Genomic DNA, 21,743 nt, shown 5'->3' with positions numbered 1-21,743 from the left:
CATTAACACCATCCATCAAATAACTGAGATTCATTATATATTTTGCTACCGTGTCTATGTGTTTTTCTTTCTTGGTTAGATATGCTAGTCATGTGTGTGCGTGGGTGTTTTTCCGTCAGTACACACAGCCAAACATGACCTTTGAAATCAGGTTATAATCTAACATTCTTAATGTAGTATTAATTAGTAAGTAATGCCTAAAATTAGGTGAAACTAACAGGCATATGGCTATGCATGTGAATGTGTAGCCTTGCTTATTAGTCACATTGCTCCTCTAAGATAAGCGATTTGACAATCTCTGTTCTTTTTTTGGCAATTTCTGTTTGCTGGTGTGTACTTCAGATTTAATGTTCTAATGAAAGAAAGAAAGACAACCATAAATTGGGTTTATCATTTTCTTCTATTTGCTAGTCTTGAACGAGCATTCAAGCATATTTCAAAAGATTTTCAAACCAACGTAAAATTGAATTAATCTTTTTTTATATATTCAGTGAGTTTTTTTTTTCACATTAGTAGGTTTGGATGCATGACACATAATTTTTATTCAAATTACAGATTTTTCTTTTTTATATGTAGCATGCACCCAATCTTACTTGTGTAAAAGAGTTTCTATGAAATAAAAAAGACTAAATTTATAAAATTTGCAAAAAAAAAAATCAGGAAAATTGAGATGTTTGATGCTGGCGAGGCACTAAAACCAACTTTTATACCCGGAAAAGCCAACCCCAAATGGAAAGCAAACGGGGGCATTAGAATCCAGTCATTAAGATCTGCAATTGGGGGACATACAAGACCTTTGAGCATTTCCATACTTGTGGTTGGGAAAAACTCTCATGTTGTTTGTATTAAATTCAAAACTTGAGATTGAAATCCTAAAGATGTAAGAGCGGATCTTTTTGCTTTTCATATTCTGAACGAGTTGCAAATATGAAGCAACTTGTGAGGCCGTGATCCGTACATGCGCGTCTCTACAATTCTAGTACTCATTGATTTAGACTTTTTGTTTGGATTCATGATATTCCATTCCACGTTCAAAAAGTAAAGTGTTATAAACCAATACTTAAGAAGAACACTCCTCTTTACTTATTATTATGTTTTAAACTTGAAGAGCACATTTTTTTATTTGGTTTTTTGTGGCATGAATAATTGATGATCCAATTAGTCAAGTTGCAAAGAGGGGTGGTGAGAAATGAAAGTCTAAACGTCTAACGGGTGCTCATTTCATGTGTCATATTTTTAGAAAGGTAAGATTAATTAGAGAAAATAAATAAATACAATAGAGGGTAGGTATGATTAAATAGGAAAAATATGTAAATACAAAGGAGGACAATAATTGTTACTCTGAGCATATCCACGATAAGGAAGGGTAATAATTATTAGGTGATTAAGTTCCACATACTCCGTATAGTTCACAACAATCTTCACTCTCCACTGCATTCGATTTGAGAACTCCAGCAGTCTTTGTGAAAGACGAGCCAGTTTGTTGATTTTAGCTGCTCCAAAAGCGTCGATGCTTGTAGTAATTAATCAAGGAATGGGAGGAGGAGGAAGAAGAGGAGGGGGCGGAATCAGAAGAATCAACAAGAAATGTTTTGAGATGTTTGTTAAATTCCTTAGGCTTCTCCAAGTTGACGCCATGTCCTGCATGTTTAATCACCTCAATTCGAGCATTTTCCCCAATATGCCTGCATGCTCATGGACATGATATTTTTTCCTCAATTCCCAAGTCACATAACACAGAATTAATTTGTAATTGTACATAAAGGTTACTCCTCGATCTCATTAGACGGAAACAAACAGCTAGTTGAAAGGTTACCTTTTCATTCTGTGACCCAATTCCACGGGGAAGATTTGATCCTGCTCCCCCCATATGATCAATGTGGGCTGTTTCAAATATGATACCATTTTGAATCAAGAAAGAAATTAGTCCATCCATCTAGAAAGCGCGGGTGTCAGATGGATTCAGTCATGATAGCAAAAAATTCCAACCTATAGCACCATTATATTTTAGGAAGACTCAATCAAACCTGTGTGATTCTGGGAATCTTTGAGAGCCGTCGATCTTTGAGTATATTTTTCATGAATTCCCTCTTCTCTTTTACGTGGTCTGTGCACATTACCTGCCCATGCAACAAACAATAATATCATCACCCAATTGAAAATTGAAGTGTTTAAATGCTGCAATGAAATAATTAAGCGGCATGCATCTAAACGAGCATGACAAATTTCAACCAGTTATCGTATTTTTGGAAGGGTATATATATATATTCATTTTAACCTTTCAATGTGCATCTGGGCTTCAGCTAGCTATTTGTTTCCATCTAAGATCGAGGAATAACCTTTATGTACTACTACAAATTAATTCTGTGAATATGACATGGGCAGAATGTTGTGTACGTAGTAATTAAGGTCATGTAAAGATGTTCCCCTTTTCTTCTTGGTTTGTTAAACAAGTATAGTGCTTGGCTAGTTGTCCGGTCCCGGTGGGAATGCAACACTGGTTTCTTGTCACAAGGGCTCATTTATTCTTTAGTTGCCGGTGGTAGTCGCAGAGTTAGGAATTAGAGTCTCAATGCCGTGCGCATAAATTTCCAAATCCTTCGGCCCACTGGCCACCAGATCGAGAACCTGATAGGCATTTTGGACAAAATTATGATGGAACGATTTCCAGAGTTTTTCTTTTCTTCTCTTTTTTATTGGAGCAAGGGAAATGCATAAACCTTTGACATGCACAGAGAGAAAGAACGAGGCTACGCTTACGTCAATAAAATCTGTAAGGAAGCACGAGGGGACTCTTTTGACAGGCTTGGCGAATGAAAGATTCATCAGTTCCCTAAGTTTATCCGGGGTCTGGGGCACCAAAACGTTAGCAGCCTCGTCTAAATCCGGAACCGGGAACAGACCCTCCTCCATATCCTTCTCCTCCGAGCAAACACCAGTGCAACATAGCACCAATTTCTCTATTGCCTCGGGAAACTGCACCGCCATGCTGTACCCTACAAACCCACCATAACTTATGCCCACCAAGTTCATCTTTTGTACCCCGTGCACCTCCATCAGTTTCATGACGCATTGTGCCTGGAATGCCTCCGTTCTCTCGGGACTCTTGGTCGAGGATTCGCCAAAAAAGAGGAGATCAGGGACGTAGATGTTGAACCTTGGCACGAGGTGGCGGAGATGCTCCCGGTATTGCCACATTGCATTGGCTCCAAAGCCATGCAGCAGCAGAAGATTAGGTTTCGATGGTTTGACCGTTTTTGGCACCCAACAATGCATGATGGTCCCATCCCCAAAATCTGTCGTGACAGATTTGAGGCCAGTGTAGGCGAAAAAGGACCTATAAAACCAATCTGTCGATGCTGTGAAGCTAATGCCTCCTGCCATCTATGTCAAAACACAAAGGTTTCAGGCTCTTCCAAAAATGTTTTTGGGTGTCTCCTAGAATTTTTGTGGAATTCCTCTATCAAGACAAACAAAGAAATTGTAGCTTAAGTGGATGAGAATGGCTATAATTTAGCACGTGAAACACTTCGGATCCTCGGCCTCACAACCAAGTCTCACGACTGGTTACTACTCTGCCACGCCGTTATAATCACGTGCGTTTTCAACTTCTATATTTCCCAATCCCCCTAAAAGTCCAATCCAGCTTTATATTCCCGATTCTCCTAAAAGTCCAATCCGGCATTGGCTCGTATTCCTCAATTCAGAAAAGTCAAAACCGATACTATGTAAATTAACGTAATGTGCCTTTTCCAATTCCACAGAACCAATAGAAGGAGAAAATCCTCTCTCTCTCTCTCTCTCTCTCTCTCTCTCTCTCTCTCTCTCTCTCTCTCTCTCTCTCTCTCTCTCTTTTAAATCTCCAATATTTGTTTATGAAACAGTTGTAATTGTGTCCAAATTTTGCAGAAAAGATAGATTTTGTATTGAATCACAATTGCAATTCTTGATTTAACACATTGACCAAACTAATTATTTTTAGGAAAAATGGTTCAAAAGGTTCTTTACATTTTGCAGAATGATTTTTTTCATCCATCACTTTTATAAGTGTAATTTTACGTCACTTACAAATTCATATTGATCAAATTTAGTCCCTACCTAGAGTTTCGACAAACTTTTGATCGGAATCCTCTATGCGTTTTGCATCGATTAATGTTACCATTCTGACGTCCCTTGTTTTCCTTGATATCATTGATTAATTGTTCATTATTGTTTACTAGTTGAATGGATGCCCCACGTTTGCCATTCTAATGTCCCTTGTTTTCCTTGATATCATGGATTAACTGTTCATTATTGTTTACTAGTTGAATGGAGGCCTCGCGTGTGACGTGAGGGTGGGCAGGTTTTAGAAACAATGAATATATTAATAAGGGCATTGGCTAATGTTATATTCAGCATTAGGGGAAGTGTTGGTGCATCGCGCAGGTGTTTGATGCCTGTGGTTAGAAAGAATTTTTCATTGGATAAATAATAGTACATTCTGAAAAAAAAAAAATAGTCATCAAATATGACAAAACTAATAATAGTACATTCTAATTGCAATACGCACTTGTACACTTTGGTTTGTCAATACTTTTACAATTTACCATTTCCAAAAAATCCCTATAGATGTCAGTTGAAAATCACCCAAGAACAAACATAAGTTGTTTCAAACAAAGAAATATACTCCAACTGTTAATGGCTATGTATGAATTGCACAACAGTTTAATATGCCTTTGTGTTAATTCCACAATAAATGCCACATTTCAATTAAATGTGTCTATAACACCATTTCAATAATTATACCAACACATAAACTTATATGAGTTGTACTCGATGCAAAAGCGGTTGCAAAATAATTCCATATTTCATAAATATCCAAATGTCTCCATGAATCAAAGTTTTAAATGTACCAAAATGAGAACATTTTGATAAATACACCTAAACACATGCTTCTCTCAATTGTATCAAAAGTTTTTTAAAAAAAACTACACAACATTTCACATTTTCAAAAAACTCCTATTCATGCAGATGAAACTCAAACTCCCTTTGATCACAACTGATTCTTATATGGTATAAGGATATTAATGCTAAAATTAGGGGTAGGTGAAGTATTTTGTTATGTATTATTATACGTATTGTAACAAATGCAATATATTATTATGTGAAGAAACCAATAGAGCACAATGAATTGAATAATGCCAAATTTGATTTTAACTTTGAAAAATTAGGCCTTTCATAAAATATATATCTTCCTACACACGAGAAAGCGATTAATGAAGCATTAAAGTCAAATAAGGTATTCTTTAGACTAAGGAGTTAATCCAATCATGTCTAGACTGACGAGTTAATCATGGCGCTTAATCCATTTCCAATGATAGAATAGATCTTCCTACACCTAAGAAAGGTTTAACGATGGATTGAAGTCAAATAAGGCATACTTGAGATCCAGGAATCCAATCATGTCTATTATTCTGATCATAGCATCTATGACATGAATGCAGCAACTACTACTACATTGAAGGGGAAAATGAACCTCCCTTTCTTCCCATACAAACTCCAGTAATTACGATGTTCCGTAAGTGTAATTTTCATTTTTCCATTCAGTTAAAAAAAAAAAAGACAAACAAAAATCAATTTCGTTTTCAAGCCTATGAAATGCTCAATTTGATAACGGGCAAAGAGAGAAGCACCATTATTCAAGATACAGTCCTAGGCGGAGAACGTATTGACAATATTTTACAAACATAGAAAAATTCTTATCCATTTATATAGAAAAAAAAAGTCCCCAGAATCAAACCCAATTAAGAATGCAAAACTAATTCTACTTCAAACAGAACATTAACCCAAAAAAGAAAAATCAAATCACATCCCATAACCAAGTGAAATACCTCCAAATAATTAAGTTTCAAGGAGGATGTATCAAGAGACTGTAGAAGAGATAAAGGAACAATAATGCCCACCAAATCAAATGAACTGAGTCCCATCAATTGATCCAAGGGGAAAAGCCCTAAATATTAAATCAAAACTTAGGAAATCAAGTTGCTGGACAAGAGAAGGGGCGCATAGAAAGAGGGGCTGTGGCTGGGAGAAAATTTAATTTGTATCTTTGATTTCAAAATTGCGATGTTTCTGGGTGAAAGAGAGGACTTGACTAGTAGAAAAAGGAATACTAGAGTCTTGACAACTGAGGAGGAGGAAGAGGCGGAAGGGTGGAATTTACAGGAAGCATTAATTAAGGAGTTTGGAGAATTTGATGAATTTACAGGAAGCCCGTCTTAGACTCCTCCGTTAGTTCACAAGTCAGGGGTAAAATAGGCACGAGGGTCAAACGACAAAATCAAACAGCCATAAGTGCCACCTCCTGCACATATCCACGCAATCAGCACGTTACCATTTCGAATTGAAATTCCAAGTTAACCCACCTACTGAACGTGTTAATAGGAGACCAAAACCCTGTTCATAAAACTTCGTTCACACTTTGATTAATTACCGTACGCGTTGACTTCTGGGCAAGAGGTGTCTCCAAGGGTGTCAGATAAATAAAAATCTCAAAGTAGTGCAGCAGCTCTACTTGAGACTAACAGAGACCTCCTAAAAAAGGAGAAAGACAGATCAGAGGTTTCTTGTGCACCGATATTGAGAAATGACTTTGCATTTGCACCACGAAGATCCACTATACAAAGTAATCATATTCCATCAACAAAGACAAAAAATCTCTGTACAACATTCCTCATGCCATCATCTGGCAACTGCTTAACTTCTATCGATTTTGCTGAGAAACAATTTGCCTACGAAAGTGTCGGAGCCTCACCAGCTAACTCGTCATCCAACCATTCCGCTGCGACTCCATGATGTAAAACAATAGTTGCAAAGAGAGGCCTCAACTAATAAGTTTCCTTAGCCTCTTTTCAGCCGGATTAGCTGCCTTATTTTGCGGTTCCAGGACGAGAGCATGCTTGAAATCTTCAGCCCCAAACAGAAGAGAGAAGAAATAAGATTGTTAAGTAATCTGGTCCATGGTTCCTTACAACACAGTATTTTTTTTTTCTTTTTTCAAAGGCAACTTAGAACATATAGTTATGGAACCTAAATCCCACCAACACATTCCAGTCTGTGCCAGCATGCATGTTGGATTAACTGTACGCTAAATTACTTAAAAACTCAGTGGTACATCAAATCTGCTAGTTACCTTATCCATTTATGGTTTCCAAACTAACATTTTGGCCCCCTTGTATTTTGGCCTCACGTTAACTGAAAAGTTTTTCTGTTAATAGTTTAAGAATCAAAATATTAAAAACCAGAAAATCATATGATTGTTCTATAGTCAAAACTCTTTTCAGTAACAGCAATTCCTTAGTTTCATTTTTCTTTTCTACCCATTTTCTCTTTTATCCCGTCTGCAGATATACAGCCGTCATACATGTCAGAAATGTCATTGCAGCCTATCCATTGAGTACACTTTTATTAGTGATCAATGCATTGATCAGTTTTATCTATAAATATTTCGATTGCTCAAGAAACAAACTTCTTGACAGTACAGCTATTAGGCAAACAATTTTAGACAGGCAACTCCAAAAGAAAGTATAGTCTCACCTAGAAGAGCTTCTTTATAGCAAAGAAGTGATTCCCTAGCTGTTCCTCGTCTTAAATACGCCTTCACATTCTGCGTAATGAGACAGAAAGCATTAATACTAGAATTTAGATATTCTTATGGTCTTGGTGACATTAACCTCCATGTGCGAACAAATAAAAAATTGAAAACCTGGCACAGCCAATTCAGCAGACTTTGGCCACTCCAAGGTCTAAGAATAGCTACAATTCATAAAAGTCTATTTACATCTGCAACTAGTCTACACGTTAGAATAACCAGACCAATAAACCCTACACTAGTACAACATGAGCTAGCAGCTAAACTTCAAAATCATGTCAACACATGGAGACAAAAAAAAATCTGTTTATTTAGTGCATTCTTGAAACCCTAGAGAATCAGTCTAGTTCACAAGATATGGCCAAGCAAATCAACATGATACTACAATTTCTTACTTTATACTGCTCAAACAAAAATAATTTTTGTCAGCCTAAATTACTAAGAACAGAGCCGATAATTGAGAAAATATATTGAAAGAATTTACCAAAAACAGACATAGACACTAGAGAGTATATTTTGCGAGCTCAGCCACTTTCAGCAATGGCCTACACTAGTAGGACAATAGCAAGGAAGACTATACAAAGCAAAAGCAACTCTCAAAGCTCATCACGTGAGACTGCATCTTGTGCAACTCTCTTTCTCTCTTTAGTTTCATATAACTGGTAATTACTTATGAGTCCTCACCCTATGCTGTCCTCCTTGAGATATGAAGGGCAAACACTAAACAGTAGCACCTTTACAATGACATGGTACAACAAACTAATAAGGTCTTTTCACCTTCTTATCAAGAGATATTGCGCTAGTGCAGTCCTCCTCAGCTTGTTGAAAGCTGCAAGAGATCAATCATTCCAATTAATATAAAATCAAGAACTAAAACAGTTACTACCAGAAAACATTATCCAGAGGATAAATCCTACCATCCTAATTCCAGAAATGCAGCTGCCCTATTGCAATAGTAAGTAGCAATTTTATCATTCAACCCAATTGCTTCGGTGTAGTAGCTTACAGCTTTATTCCACTGCTTTCCCTTATATGCCGCATTTCCCTGTAGCACAATTAATCAGCACTTCTCACAAAGACAAAGACAAGAATAGGACGAGGCTATCATGACACAACAGATGAACTTCAGGAAATCAAAAGAACAACTTTTAGAAGGCTCAACTAATAATGGAATAATGTTGAACACTAATTAGAATACTCAAACATAGACACCATCACTGAATTCTTCTATCAAGGTCGACAGTCCTCTAATCAGGTCCCATTATAAGCTGTTATCCTGAAATCTAAAAGTGGCAAAACATGGAGGGACAGTTTGTTGCAGAAATATTTTTCTGCTTACAAAAGTGACCAGGAATCCTTCCTCTCCTCCTTCACGTGTCCAAGAGAAATTCCCTTTAACTGAGATTAATTGCTAAAATTACAAACAGCCTCAGCATTCTACTGACAAATTTCACAAAAGAGCCTCAGCATTCAACCAGTTCTAAAGTAATGCATAACTCTGGACAACAAAGTCCAAGTTACAATGTGAGTCTACCTCAAAAAGACAAAGATCATACCTAAAGTGGGAAACTTAAAACTCAGCACCCAATGTAACACAAAGATTCTATTTAAGTTAGACTACAAAACAAGAGTACCCCATGAAATCAATAGATTCTTTAACTCAAAATTAAAACCTGAAACATAAACTTCACATTACACCTATTCATTTCCCATTCTATCCTTGATTGACATCAAAGTTCCAACAATGGCAGCAATATTCCACAGCTTCCATTAGAAAGAAAGCATTTGAGACATCAATGGAAGAAAAGATAACGGTACAGCTCCAACAGAAGTATACCTTTTCCTTCAATAGTTCAGATGTTTCCATGTTGCCATTGATATCAGGCAGCGGTGGAGAATTTGAAACAGTACTAACTTCATCTTGAAGAGAAGAATACATATCGACAATGGTATCAAGCAGAAATTTGTCTGCTCCATGGGATGCAATAAATGACACAGATACTGGATAATCATCATGCTCCCCAAAAGGAACAGAGACCTGGATATTTACAAACAAGATAGAATAAAAAACCAATAAAATGGCAAGGAACTGAATTGAGAACACTAAAATCTGCAAGACATGTATACCTGACAGCAGCCAGACATACTCGCAATGCTTGATAAAGCAAATGTTCTATCCAGGAACTCAGAAAATGCACCTTTCTTTATGTTAAGTTTCAACGGCGGGTCTGCAACTGTTGGAATTACTAATATGCCGTCATCCTAAAGATAAAAATACAAAAAAAAAAGAGAGACCGGGAAAAGGTAAATAAAACACATACTACAGAAGAGAGGAGGCAAAAACAAGGTCAAATATATAAGTAAAGAATAACTAATTTCAGAAGAAACCAAAAAAGTTAAGGTCAAAACCATTCAAAACATTTGATGTTGTCTTCAATTTAAAAAGAAGGTCAAAATTCCATGTTCTCTCTCTTTTGACTGTTTGCCGACAATAAAGACAAACTTGCCCAAGCCACGATATCCAATAGGAGAATTCTTCAAAAGCACGTGAACACTAGAATTATGCAACTCCATAGAATAGGCATACCACAATAATGCAATTGAACATGATACAGTATTAGCTAAAGGTTCTTCCTACTGCCCAACCCCCAGCCTTCTCCCCAAAGAACAAGGCTGCCGAAAAAGAGTAGTAAGTAATGACAGCAGTATTTGGAGACAAAATTTAGAATACCTTCAAAAGAGCTTGAAGAGCAGTTCGCATTTCACTCCTTATTTTGTAAAGAATTTTGATGTTCTCAGGTGTAGTATTAATTGCTGCTAGAACACCATCAGAGACACGAGGTCCCAATCTGGGTTTAACTGAAACAAACCATTCCTCATGATTTGTCCTAAACTCGTATCTGTGCAGCAGTAAAATAACAGATGTCAACCAGAATAGAATCAAAGCCTCCAAAGTCAAGGTACCATCAAATGTGTGAAGCTATGTTACACAGGACTTCTAAGAGCAAAAATGAAAATGTCTTCCCACTACATGAGTCACAACAGTCCTTCAAGTGGCCAAATTAGTAACTAGATAGAAGACAATTTCTTTGGTTCCACTACTGAAGAATGACCTTCAGATAAGCATTTTAACTAACATGCAGACATTCAAGCTTTATATTGTTGTAATAAAGTTTGAGAAAGGAAAAATTAAAGTAGAAATTTCCATTAAAACATCCTCTTGATATGTTGGATACATAAGTAAGTTTATAAAGGACTTCCATTTTCCCAAAGTTAAAAACATGACATGTAAAAGATACTTTGCATTTATTGCCATCTCTTCCATTAGAACTATAAACTTCCAACTCTTCAAGTTCAAACTATTAAACAAGTAAATAAAAACCATTCAAACACAGTTCTGAAGTACCTCTGCAGTATAGACATGACAGAAGCAAGAGCTTTCACATTAGATATCAAGGTCTCGTTTTTCAATTCTTCATCAAATCCTTTTAAACTGGGCACATTTGAAGAAATATACTGCCCAAATTTTATATGGTTCGCTGTTTGGTCTGCACCATCAATGAAAGTTAGAGAGTATATATCTTAGTAAAAATGTCAGTTGCTCTGGCAAAAGTACTCCAATCCAATAATGAAAACCACTGATACGGTATCATGTAAGACAATACCAATAATCAACCTTCATTAGGAGAAATCGCAAGTCAACTTTCACATGGGAAAGAAAGGCGCAACTTACAGCCAGATAATTTCCCTGTGACTCGCTTGAAAACATCTATAGTCTTCCACTTGGGAACTTTAGAAAGCTGAAAGAGATCATCAGCTATCAAAAGGCGCCTTGTCTTTCGAGTTTCCAATGGATTTAACTGAAGCAGAACATGTCCAACATGACGCAACGTAGAGGGGTCACGGGCAAACCACCCTATAAAAGTATTAAGCAGATGATAAAAAAAAATGCCATATAAGAACACCAATAAAATGAAAAGGATCCATAACAATCAAGCCAAAACAACAATTTTTGCAATGCATGTACTAGTTCATTATCTAGTTTTTGGAGGGTAGGAGACTGGACATTGCGAGATGATAGTGATATACATATGCAACAGTTGAGCATTTGATGTTATTCCCAGTACTAGCTGCTCATTGATATTGACCATTGACACATGATATCATTTCAAGTCCTAACCACCCTTTGAAATAGACCATCAAATCCATCACAGATGGTCACCAATATTTAACAGGCAAATGTCAAATGAGCTGTCAGTTTGGAACCAAACTCAACTTACAAGAGTTTTAAGATGAGCAGAGTTCAATTGGCTAATCAATGAAGTAACTAGATGACCTGTATTACATACCAACAGTGTCTAAACTTTGAGAATTTGGTAGAACACCAACTAGAGATACAATCCCGTGCGACGGTCTAAATCCAAGTATACCACAACATGACGCTGGAATTCTTATACATCCAATTGTATCAGTACCTGCATCGCTTGAAATATGTCAGGTTACAGGGTCAGATATGAATTCACTTTTCAAGTGTTTACAGAAAAATACAGTCGTCATTTGTGACATACAAAACAAATGGATTCAGTAAAAAGTGAAAGAAGTTCTAAACCAATAGCACTTTCATATACAAAAGTTACAGGTTCCACAGACGAAGGTCAACAAAGCAAAAAGAACCCAACTCCATAAATCTTATGAAAATAGTGAGACACAAATGTTGTAAAACTCAGGCTTAAAGTCACTCCAGAAGCCTTATCAAAATAATGAGCCAATAGAGCAACAATGTGACTCGTGTTTATTTACAGGAACATCAATCCACGATTCCATGTGAGCAGAATGCGTACCGATAGCAAAATCCACAAGCTTGGCAGCAACAGCAACAGCTGAACCACTACTTGAACCCCCAGGTATATGGGATGGCAAGTTTGGATTAGTTGGAGTTCCATAATGAGAATTTTCCCCTGTTATCCTGACACCACAATCCACAAAAATATTGATAGATAAGCATATGAATGACTTTTCAAATACCATAGTCCCGTCAAATCAAATATTTTCCCTGGAGTCCAAACAAATAAAAGTTAATATCTTGCCTATAAATTATGCAGAATTCTGCTTAACTATGACAGACGAATTAAAATTTATAAGTTGGCTCTAACTATTAGTGATCATTTCTACGTACAGACGTATCTTAACAATAGAATTTTGTGACGAACTACAAAGTTGTTCACATGCAATTGAAAGCAGAGCATGTACAACATCAAAAGGCAACAAAGTTTATCTTTTTGACAAATCTTCTAGGTTGTCGCGTCCCTAAAAATAATACAAAAGTTAGACCCGTTGGACTAGAAGCTTTTCCATAAATTATGATTAACTGCTGATCTAAATTCAAGAAAGGTTAAGGGACCAAAAGGCCATAATGAAGGCCAACAGATATTATATCTCTACAGCAACAATAACAGAGGAGAAAGAGAAAGATACCCAAAGCCAAATTCATCCATGATTGTCTTTCCAACACAAGTAGCCCCACTTTTCAAGAGAGCCGTCACCACCACCGCAGTCTTGGCCGCCACCTCATGAGTCTTCTTCCAGTCCACACTCCCAAACCCCGTCACAAAACCCTTTACATCAATTCTACCAAAAATCATTCATGGAAAAAGAGAGAACGAGTAAGCTATAGAAGTTAGGAGCAGGATATGATGAAAATCATATGATCAAAGAAAGAAGTGCTTACATGTCTTTAATGGCGAAAGTGAGGCCGGAGAGGGGGAGTCGAGCGGCGGGAGGAGGAGGTTGAGGAAATGGAGAAAGCTCGAAGCGCTCGACAAAGGAGCCGAAGTCTTCTTTGATTGCATTTCGGGATTTCAGACGGCGGCGGCGAGTCTCAGCGAGAACAATGATGCCGGCAACGCCTACGCCGATCAAGATCCAGACTTTAGGGTTTGAGACATTGAGCTTTGATGAACTTGACATGATGATGATGGGTTGTTCTTGATTGATCGACGAACTGATTGAAATTTGAGGGTTTTACAAGGGTTTTAGCTACTTTTTCCTTGCCTTCCTTGGAAGAAGAGTTGTATGACTCATTTAGTCACAAGGGGTTTTCTCCTTCTTCCACCTTTTTTTTTTTTTTGTGGGGGGGGGGGGGGGGGGGCGGATATGCAAGGAACTGAGAGCGTGTCATCACGCGCAAAAGTTTGTCTTTACTCGCAAGAAAGATATCATGCCCCTCCAGAGAAAAAAAAAAAAGAAAGAAAATTATATTGATACACATCATTACTATAGCACAAAATTTCTTACGTGTGTGAAGAATTCAAAATGTGTATAAATAGTAGTAGGATAATTTTTTTATACACCGCGAGTGTAATAAATTCAAATTATGTCACATACTATATCAATTTAAATTTCAAATTCAAATAAAAAACATGTGACATACATCTAAATTTGTCAGTGTAAAAAAATTACTGTACTATCTGTGCATAAAAAGTTAATCCATAATAGTATTGCTTAAAAGAAAAAAAAAACTATCGGATTTACTACTAACCCGCTGAGATTTGAAAAGCTATTCCCACTTGCAAGATTGAGTAAGCCCAAATTTGATGGGATTATGTAACATGAGTTATGATTCGCATTACATTACTACTTTCGACTCCAAAATCGTTATTATGTTGTCATATTCATATTTAAACCCTATTTGATAACTACTTTCAACTCCAAAACCGTAATTATGTTGTCATATTCATGTTTGATAACTCAAGTCAACATTTAAACTTCTACGCGGTTGAGTTCAATAAGACCGGATCGCCTTGTGCAAAGTCGGCGCATGCTCGAGGCAATAAAACACTACAAGAATTACCTAATCAACACAACGTATCCTCCTCTGTGAGCAAGAAAACAAGAAATTTAGTAAATGCCCCCATGTAAAAGTAAAGTAAGCCCCCACGTATTAACGTAAGAGGCAATCAAAGTTAACGAGCAATCTTCAGGGTCGGAATGCTTTTTATTTTGATGTCGCCCCAGGTTACATTATTGTACCACCTTTCCTCCGCTTATCTCGGTCTTCAAACTTCACTTTGCCCTAAATGCCAAGTAAATTGTGGAATGCTTCAGAGGGGCCGTCAGAAAAATGCTCTGCATTTGCTTCAGAGGGGCCAACCAAACACCAACTTGATCAAGACACCCTTCAACTATATCTCTATACCTTGACTTGTCAACAAATACCAATTTCCAGCTTCATTATTACAAGAACTACTGGCTGTCAAACAACTCAGCTCCGAAGCCTCGTGTAAATTACAGAAAAATGCTTCTATGAATCTACAAATGGGAAGAATCAAGCTCTAACAAACCGCACAACACGAATATAGAAACTTAAAATACTACAGATGGTGTGGAGTGGGGTTTATAACCTATATCAAATCAGATTCCCCTGTTCCTCCCTCCCCCCAAACTTCCGACTTGTATACATATGAAAAACATTAACGGATATCTTATCGCGGTTTCACCCCATAAATCGCACAACAATGCAGGAGATATCATCTTTGCTTTCTCTATGTAATGCTTCCATCACTAGTTGTTTTGCTCCCTTCTGTGGGTCCTTTATCTTCCGTGCAATGTCAACTGCCTCCTGATTAGACATCACCTGGAGTATTCACAGGCTAGGATTCAGTATAACTAATCATTTAAATCCATGAAAACAGGGGGCAGAGAGAGACGCACCTTCCATAGACCATCACTTGCAAGGATGAGTACATCTGTCTCTGCCTCAATGCTGGCATTTGTGACATCAGGATCTGATCGGAGGTGTGATTTCAGGTTCTTGTCTCCAAAAGCACGGGATACAGCCAGTTGACCGTTCACTCGTGCAACATCCCCTGATACAGAATCCAATTAAGCTTTACACTTTAGTGAAAAAATAGCAACAGATTCCATCACTACCATCCAAGAACCATATTATGCATTGCTCCTTATCAAGATCGAAAAGTTATAGAAAAAGCAGTAGTAACGATCGATACTCACTTTGGATTAAGTGATGCCGTTACAGTTGAATAGTTGCAAGGTGCAGAAATGATAAAATGTACTTATCCATTTAATCTTTCTCAAGAAAAGAAATGAATAACCAAGAAGGACCCAGAAAATAAGACCTGTAACTTCCCAGCTACTTGTAAAAATAGACATTGAGTATGAAATAGATTTAAAAATTGAGTATGTAAAATTACCGTGAACTTCATGCAAAACAGAAAGAGAATAGTCCACAATAATCATATGATAGACAAGCCAACAGTGCAGTGAATACGGACAAACCTCCTTTAAGATATTAGAAAACAAATGCTTCTGTAAATAGGCAGGTACGCTGTCACCCAAATGCCCATCAAAAATAGCAAAGAGTCCAAGCTCTCGTCCTTGAATCTGAACAAATTTAGCAACATGGTAATCTTCCATAGGATGATTTGCTCTCCCCTTTACCAGGCTAAACCCATATTTGACAGGACCCAGCTGACTTCTTCCCTTGCCAGAGCCACATGAAGAGCGTCCTCCAGCCTGATAAAGGGAAGGAAAATTTAAACTTCAAGAGCAACAGAAAATGCACCTGAGACAATTTGCTAAAACAAAAAAGATAAATGCTTTACTATGTCAAATCCTTGATATTGACCCTCTAAAATATAATTTCTTTAACTCCAATAATTTTAATCCAGATTTTCAATGACAGTGGTATCCTATACTACAGCAGTTATGAATATAACGAAAGGTAATCATTCTCCAGAAGGAAGCAAAATAAAGCGTACAACAACTGCTATAGAAACTAAAATTCCTCGTGTGGATGAAATGCTGTAACAACCTCACTACTACCATCCAACAGCAAACATCCGAACATAATAGAGAACCTACTCAAGACAATCATGACAAACCCCAACTCAAGTTGAAATAAGACCCAAAATTACAGCCAAGCTGCATGTTGTCACTCCACAGACAGAGGAGATGCAGATTTCTCCATCTCAAAAGAAGCCATGGACCAAATAATTAGCTTAGTTTTTTAACTCATAATGATGCAGAAAACCTCCCACAGTTCATAGCATCAAAACACCAATCAATCATCGAATCCACCAGAATTAAGCAGCATATTAACAGTAGATTCACAAGTATAAAGTCAAAGTTACTAGATCAGTTCCTTCAGATAAGGAAAACAAATGGATCAGTTTTCCAATATTTTTTTAAAATTAGCTTTCCGATAGTTAGCGAAGAACCGATACAAGAATAATAATAATTCAAACAATCTGTACAACAAAGAAAGAAATCCAAATGGAGAAGCAGCTGGGACAAGCTCACCTGGGAACTGAAGCAGCAAAAGTTATCCATATAATTCAGCCCCACCTCACCCTTCTCCTCGACAAATTAACATCTAACCTCCAATTCCGAAGCCTTTATTTTCACAACCTGTCGGAGAGCAAAGAAAGAACTTTGATGATCATCAAATAAACACCACCGCTAACGGTAAAATCTCAATCAAGAACCAATCTTTCTTCAAAAATCCACCAAAAAAATAACATAAAATTATCATATAAGTAACATCAAAAAGTTCCACTTACCGATCCGCCAACTTCAAAATTTCCCCTGAAAACGCAAGAAAGATCCTATCTTTGTGTACGACTTGACCAGTCCGCTGACCAGAAACCCTGTAACGAGTCGATATATATGCCTGTAAAAAAAATTTCCGACCAAAAAATTGAAAAGAAACAGTTGGAATTTCAGTAAAGAGCTGGCAATAGTTTTATGGGTTTCTGTTGTTGAGGGAAAGGGTCTTGGGTTTGCTAAGAAGGCAAGATTGGCTGCCAAAGAGACCAAAGCTTAAGCTTTGGCCTTCCCTTATTGACTTTTGTAGTCTTTATTGTTTCTTTATTATTGCGGCTAGTGTTTTGCAATTGTAATAATGCAGCGATGCAGGAGTAATTGTTACAAAGAGTCAAAGAGTAATGGTTACAAAGAGTCAGAGTCACTGTTTGTTCATTTGATTCGTGAACACGTACAGCTGTTTCAGTTTTTCCTTCTCTTGTGGGTCTACAACTTCCTGCAAAAGTTTGCAATCAAGTGCTCATCTGGTCCATTTGTTGGCCTATTCTCTATTTTTGGTGGTCAGCCCTATACCCTTTTTTTCTCGACTTTTTTAAATTAAGTGCGAGGTGTTGAGCCCCTATTGCCATGCCCTCCTACTTATAAGAATGGCAATTGATAAGGTAAAATTCAATACATGCGGGTATTAAATCCGATGGTTAATTCAATTAAATAACCGATAGGTAATTAATTAGAGTTTAATAAGAAAATTCTAAAGAATTCGAGATCCGACACACACACACATATATATTAATGATTATTAATTAACTCTCAAATCCTCTTTCTTATCATCCCTCAAATCCTCAAACTCTTAATTCTAATCATTTTAAAATTTAACGTAATAATGTATTGATTTAATATGATGTATGCATTAATTTTAGTTTAATAATAATTAATTACCTTTTTTTAAAACTATTCAAATTAGGGGCAGAGAGTACTCAATAAATGCTCCGAGATTGAGAGTTTAGTAACGGAAGTTAAAACCTATAAGATTATTCGATAGGATTTGATGGAAAAAAAAAACTTAAATATGCGAGTTAGAATTCGATAAGAAAGATTTTTAAGAGTACCCAACCCACTACTTGCTCTGAAGTCAAAATGTGTGCAGAAGAAAATTAACAAAGCACCAATCAGCGCTGCAATCCTACCTGCATACAATTCCTCCCCACCATCACCCAACCCAACTTAAATAACCATTGCCCTGTTTCTACTTTTCATTCATTTTTTATTCTTTCAGCCATTCTTGATTAGGCATCAGCCACTAGCAAGAGAATTTTCCAATCCCCCATGATGGATTACTTTTCTCCTGTTTGATCTTTTCTATATTCCTTGCCTTTTATCTCCTTAGCATGTTTACATAATGTGGCGAAAATCAGTCGTGAAGACCTCCCTCGCATACCCTGTGATGATGCAACTTTGCATGCGATGAGCTTCTGGCTTTGTCTAAAAGATGTGGAGCTCAACTCATCCAAAATAAGTTGCTTTTTCATTTGTTTCATAACTCAAACGGATTTAATCATCTCAAACGTAGTCAAACCAACATCTCTTGAAAAGTTAAATACTTGAGTTTTGTTGTTTTCATGAACTGTATACAATTCAAAGGCATACCTACCAACTCATGTACCAGAGCCATCTGGGAGACAAGCTGCGAATTTCAGATTAGGAAGAGATGTTTTTCTACCCTTGAAATGCCTGTGGCAGAGTACCTTTACCATTATTAAATGAAGACCAAAAAGCCAAAACAGACTGAGTACTTCATGTTAGTCTAATGTTGTTGTGTTTAAAATGAAAAAAAAAAAAAGGTCAAAAGTATCTGCGGTGTTTTCATCCAAACCACGGATTAGATTAATATATACTCTAGTTCAATTGGGCAATTAAAAATTAGAGGCAAAGAGGGTCAACTGTACAGCACCAAATAAGCTACATTGCCAAATATCCAAAGGTGATTAGTGAACATCAAGTTGTTTGGTTATGGCTGTTATAATTCGAGGATGGAATTGTTAAAATACTCACTCAAGTTGTTCGACAATTTGGAATTGATTCAGCAGCCTATTTATTTAATAACAAGAATAATAAAAGAAAAGGAAAAGACATTGCAAGAAATGAAAGTTTAGGATTCCGCTAGAGAAGCAGCTGATGGGGTTGGCACTAGTAAGGTTTCATTGGGGATTTGTTTTTGATGCAAATAGATGCGAATGTCAGGTCTTGATGTACACTGACATGTAAAATGATACTCCATGTAATCTTTATGAATACCTCATTGTATCTGTCAATGTCGTCTTCTGGAGTCAAAGCTGAATCGGGCTATTCCCAAACTCAGGCATCTAACCTTAACTTGAGCGAAGATCGAGCAATTCACTGTCCGAACTAGGATCAGGGGATTTTTTTTTCTGTCAATCGATAACTACTATACTATTCTTACTTCTATTCTAATTCATATCTAAGAAAGGGCCAAACTGGATCAAAAGGAGTTTAAGAGTGAATAGTTTCGTCTCTAGATAAAGGGGTATACCATTACACATCTTTGAATTTCACTGCAGCAGCAGTCAGGTTTAAACTTCAAGTTTCACTTGGTAACCGCACTCACCTAAGGTGAATTGGCTAGGGTCGATTGATTTCTTGACCAAATTAGCAAGGCAAGATGCAGAAGGGAGTGATTTTTATTACCATTGTCTAAGTTGCAGAAGGGAGTGTTTCAAAAAAAAAAAAAAAAAAATTGCAGAAGGGAGGCCTGGGCGAGACAGAGGCAGTGAAATCAAGAAACGGGGCGGGAGGATGAGCTATTTGCGATTTGTCGCATTTCAGCAGTCCTCGTGCGCTTACTGCCGCATTTCAATGTAATAATGTACCCTGCCCCTGTGGCCTGTACCGAACCACCCGAGTCTGAGGCTGGAGCTGGACCTCTCGCCTCTCGGGCGGCGAGCAGGAAACTACCCCATTTGGCCAGAAAATTACGTTGTTTCCGTAATTACATTTTTCTATTATCTTGTTTCCTCATATATATCAAATCGCTGCAGTAATTTTTCTACAAAAAAATCTTAGAAAATGCAATCCAAACAAGGCGTTTTTAAATTCGGATCGGATCGACCGGTCCGATCGGTCGAACCGAAAAATCGACCAAAACTTCGATTAAATCAAGTTAAAATTCGGGTTTGATCGGAAAAAAATCGGAAGAACCGTGGTGTTAAAGCTTTTTTTTTTAAAAAGTTCAAAGCATTTTCAATATTATGTTTTAACCCCTAGGTTGTAAAAAATTATTAATATACCTCAAATATTGCTTACATTATAAATATTGATCTAAAAGTTTGGTGTTATTTTTCAATCAAGTCCATAATTTTCAATTCTAAACTTGTTAATGTTTATTGAATAATATAAATTGCTACTTGATCATTCTAATTTCTTTATATTTTCTTGTTAAATATATTTAAAATATCAAATATATATGAATATACCTTTATTATTATTAACATACTTTTAGATATTTTACATACGATATTTTAATTTTTAAATAATTTTTATTTATGATAATTCAATTCCGATTGAATTCATTAATCTCTGACCCTTGAATTCGATCGAGTCGATACTCGGTCCGATCCTAAATACATAGGCAGGAAAGGAAAGTGGCCCCCGGGGACTGGGGAGGGAGTTTATACAGTTTTACTAAGGGGGCGTTTGGTAAGAGGGTATCGGATTCGGGGAATGGAATGAACCCCATAAATGGTGTTTGGTTCACTGGAATGGGAATTGAAATCTTGGAATGATTTCTAAAAATTTGGTGTTTCTCCATTCCCAAGTATTTTGGTGGGTTTTGTCCGATTCCCAAGTTTGATTCCAAGAAACAAATCCAATTACATATTATAATTATACAATGATATAATTAATATTTATATTTATTATATTTATTATATATTATAATATATACATATATATTATATATTATATATTATAATTATAATATTAGTACATTATATAAATATATATTATAATTATTTAGTTAAATATAATTATATTTATATAATATATATTATAAATTTATTAATATTATGTAATAATATATTTATAATATATATGTATATTTATAAATGCATATTATATGTGCATATGATTATAATATACACATGTATATAATATTAATAAATTTTATATTTATATTTATATTTATATTTATTATTTTAAATACAATAATATATAATAATTACTATATCTAATATTAATATGCATTATACTTATATAAAATATGAGTACAATTAATATTTATATATTATATAATTATAATTATATATTTATTTTATAACGTTTGTATAATTATAATTAATTATATATATAATATTTAATTTAATTAGTTACAAACTTATAATAATGATGTTATTGTATTATATAATTATACATTATAATTATTTAGTTAAATATAATAATACTTATATAATATATATTATAAATTTATTAATATTATATAATATTATATTTATAATATATATGTATATTTATAAATGTATGTTATATGTGCATATAA

At 36.0% G+C, this 21,743-nt stretch overlaps 3 protein-coding genes across 4 annotated transcripts; all 3 read right to left on the bottom strand.

Moving 5' to 3' along the window:
* Window positions 1–1,322: 1,322 nt before the first annotated feature.
* On the bottom strand, window positions 1,323–3,384 carry LOC113728719 (uncharacterized). The gene is made up of 4 exons (XM_027253086.2): window positions 2,761–3,384; window positions 2,028–2,120; window positions 1,817–1,884; window positions 1,323–1,685 (listed from the first exon to the last, which is right to left on the bottom strand). Exons 1-4 carry the CDS (start codon window positions 3,382–3,384, stop codon window positions 1,490–1,492), a joined length of 981 nt encoding a protein of 326 aa, XP_027108887.2. The 3' UTR covers window positions 1,323–1,489.
* Window positions 3,385–6,618: 3,234 nt separating this feature from the next.
* Window positions 6,619–13,752, bottom strand: LOC113731667 (outer envelope protein 64, mitochondrial). 2 transcript variants are annotated; one of them, XM_027257044.2, is made up of 13 exons: window positions 13,359–13,752; window positions 13,106–13,258; window positions 12,472–12,596; window positions 11,980–12,105; window positions 11,364–11,546; window positions 11,037–11,178; window positions 10,362–10,530; window positions 9,758–9,892; window positions 9,468–9,668; window positions 8,548–8,675; window positions 8,408–8,459; window positions 7,576–7,645; window positions 6,619–6,945 (listed from the first exon to the last, which is right to left on the bottom strand). In XM_027257044.2, exons 1-13 carry the CDS (start codon window positions 13,595–13,597, stop codon window positions 6,863–6,865), a joined length of 1,806 nt encoding a protein of 601 aa, XP_027112845.1. In that variant the 5' UTR covers window positions 13,598–13,752; the 3' UTR covers window positions 6,619–6,862. The 2 variants fall into 2 exon arrangements, with proteins under 2 accessions (XP_027112845.1, XP_071935749.1); XM_072079648.1 differs by lacking the exon at window positions 11,980–12,105.
* Window positions 13,753–14,791: 1,039 nt separating this feature from the next.
* Window positions 14,792–17,649, bottom strand: LOC113728721 (probable protein phosphatase 2C 9). The gene is made up of 5 exons (XM_027253087.2): window positions 17,209–17,649; window positions 16,949–17,056; window positions 15,841–16,162; window positions 15,341–15,495; window positions 14,792–15,263 (listed from the first exon to the last, which is right to left on the bottom strand). Exons 2-5 carry the CDS (start codon window positions 16,976–16,978, stop codon window positions 15,123–15,125), a joined length of 648 nt encoding a protein of 215 aa, XP_027108888.1. The 5' UTR covers window positions 16,979–17,056; window positions 17,209–17,649; the 3' UTR covers window positions 14,792–15,122.
* Between the last annotated feature and the right edge of the window lie 4,094 nt (window positions 17,650–21,743).

Source organism: Coffea arabica, chromosome 2e, assembly GCF_036785885.1.
Source record: "Coffea arabica cultivar ET-39 chromosome 2e, Coffea Arabica ET-39 HiFi, whole genome shotgun sequence".
NCBI lineage: Eukaryota > Viridiplantae > Streptophyta > Magnoliopsida > Gentianales > Rubiaceae > Coffea > Coffea arabica.
Note: the sequence above shows the minus strand (reverse complement) of the source record. Positions and strands in the feature narration are given on the sequence as shown.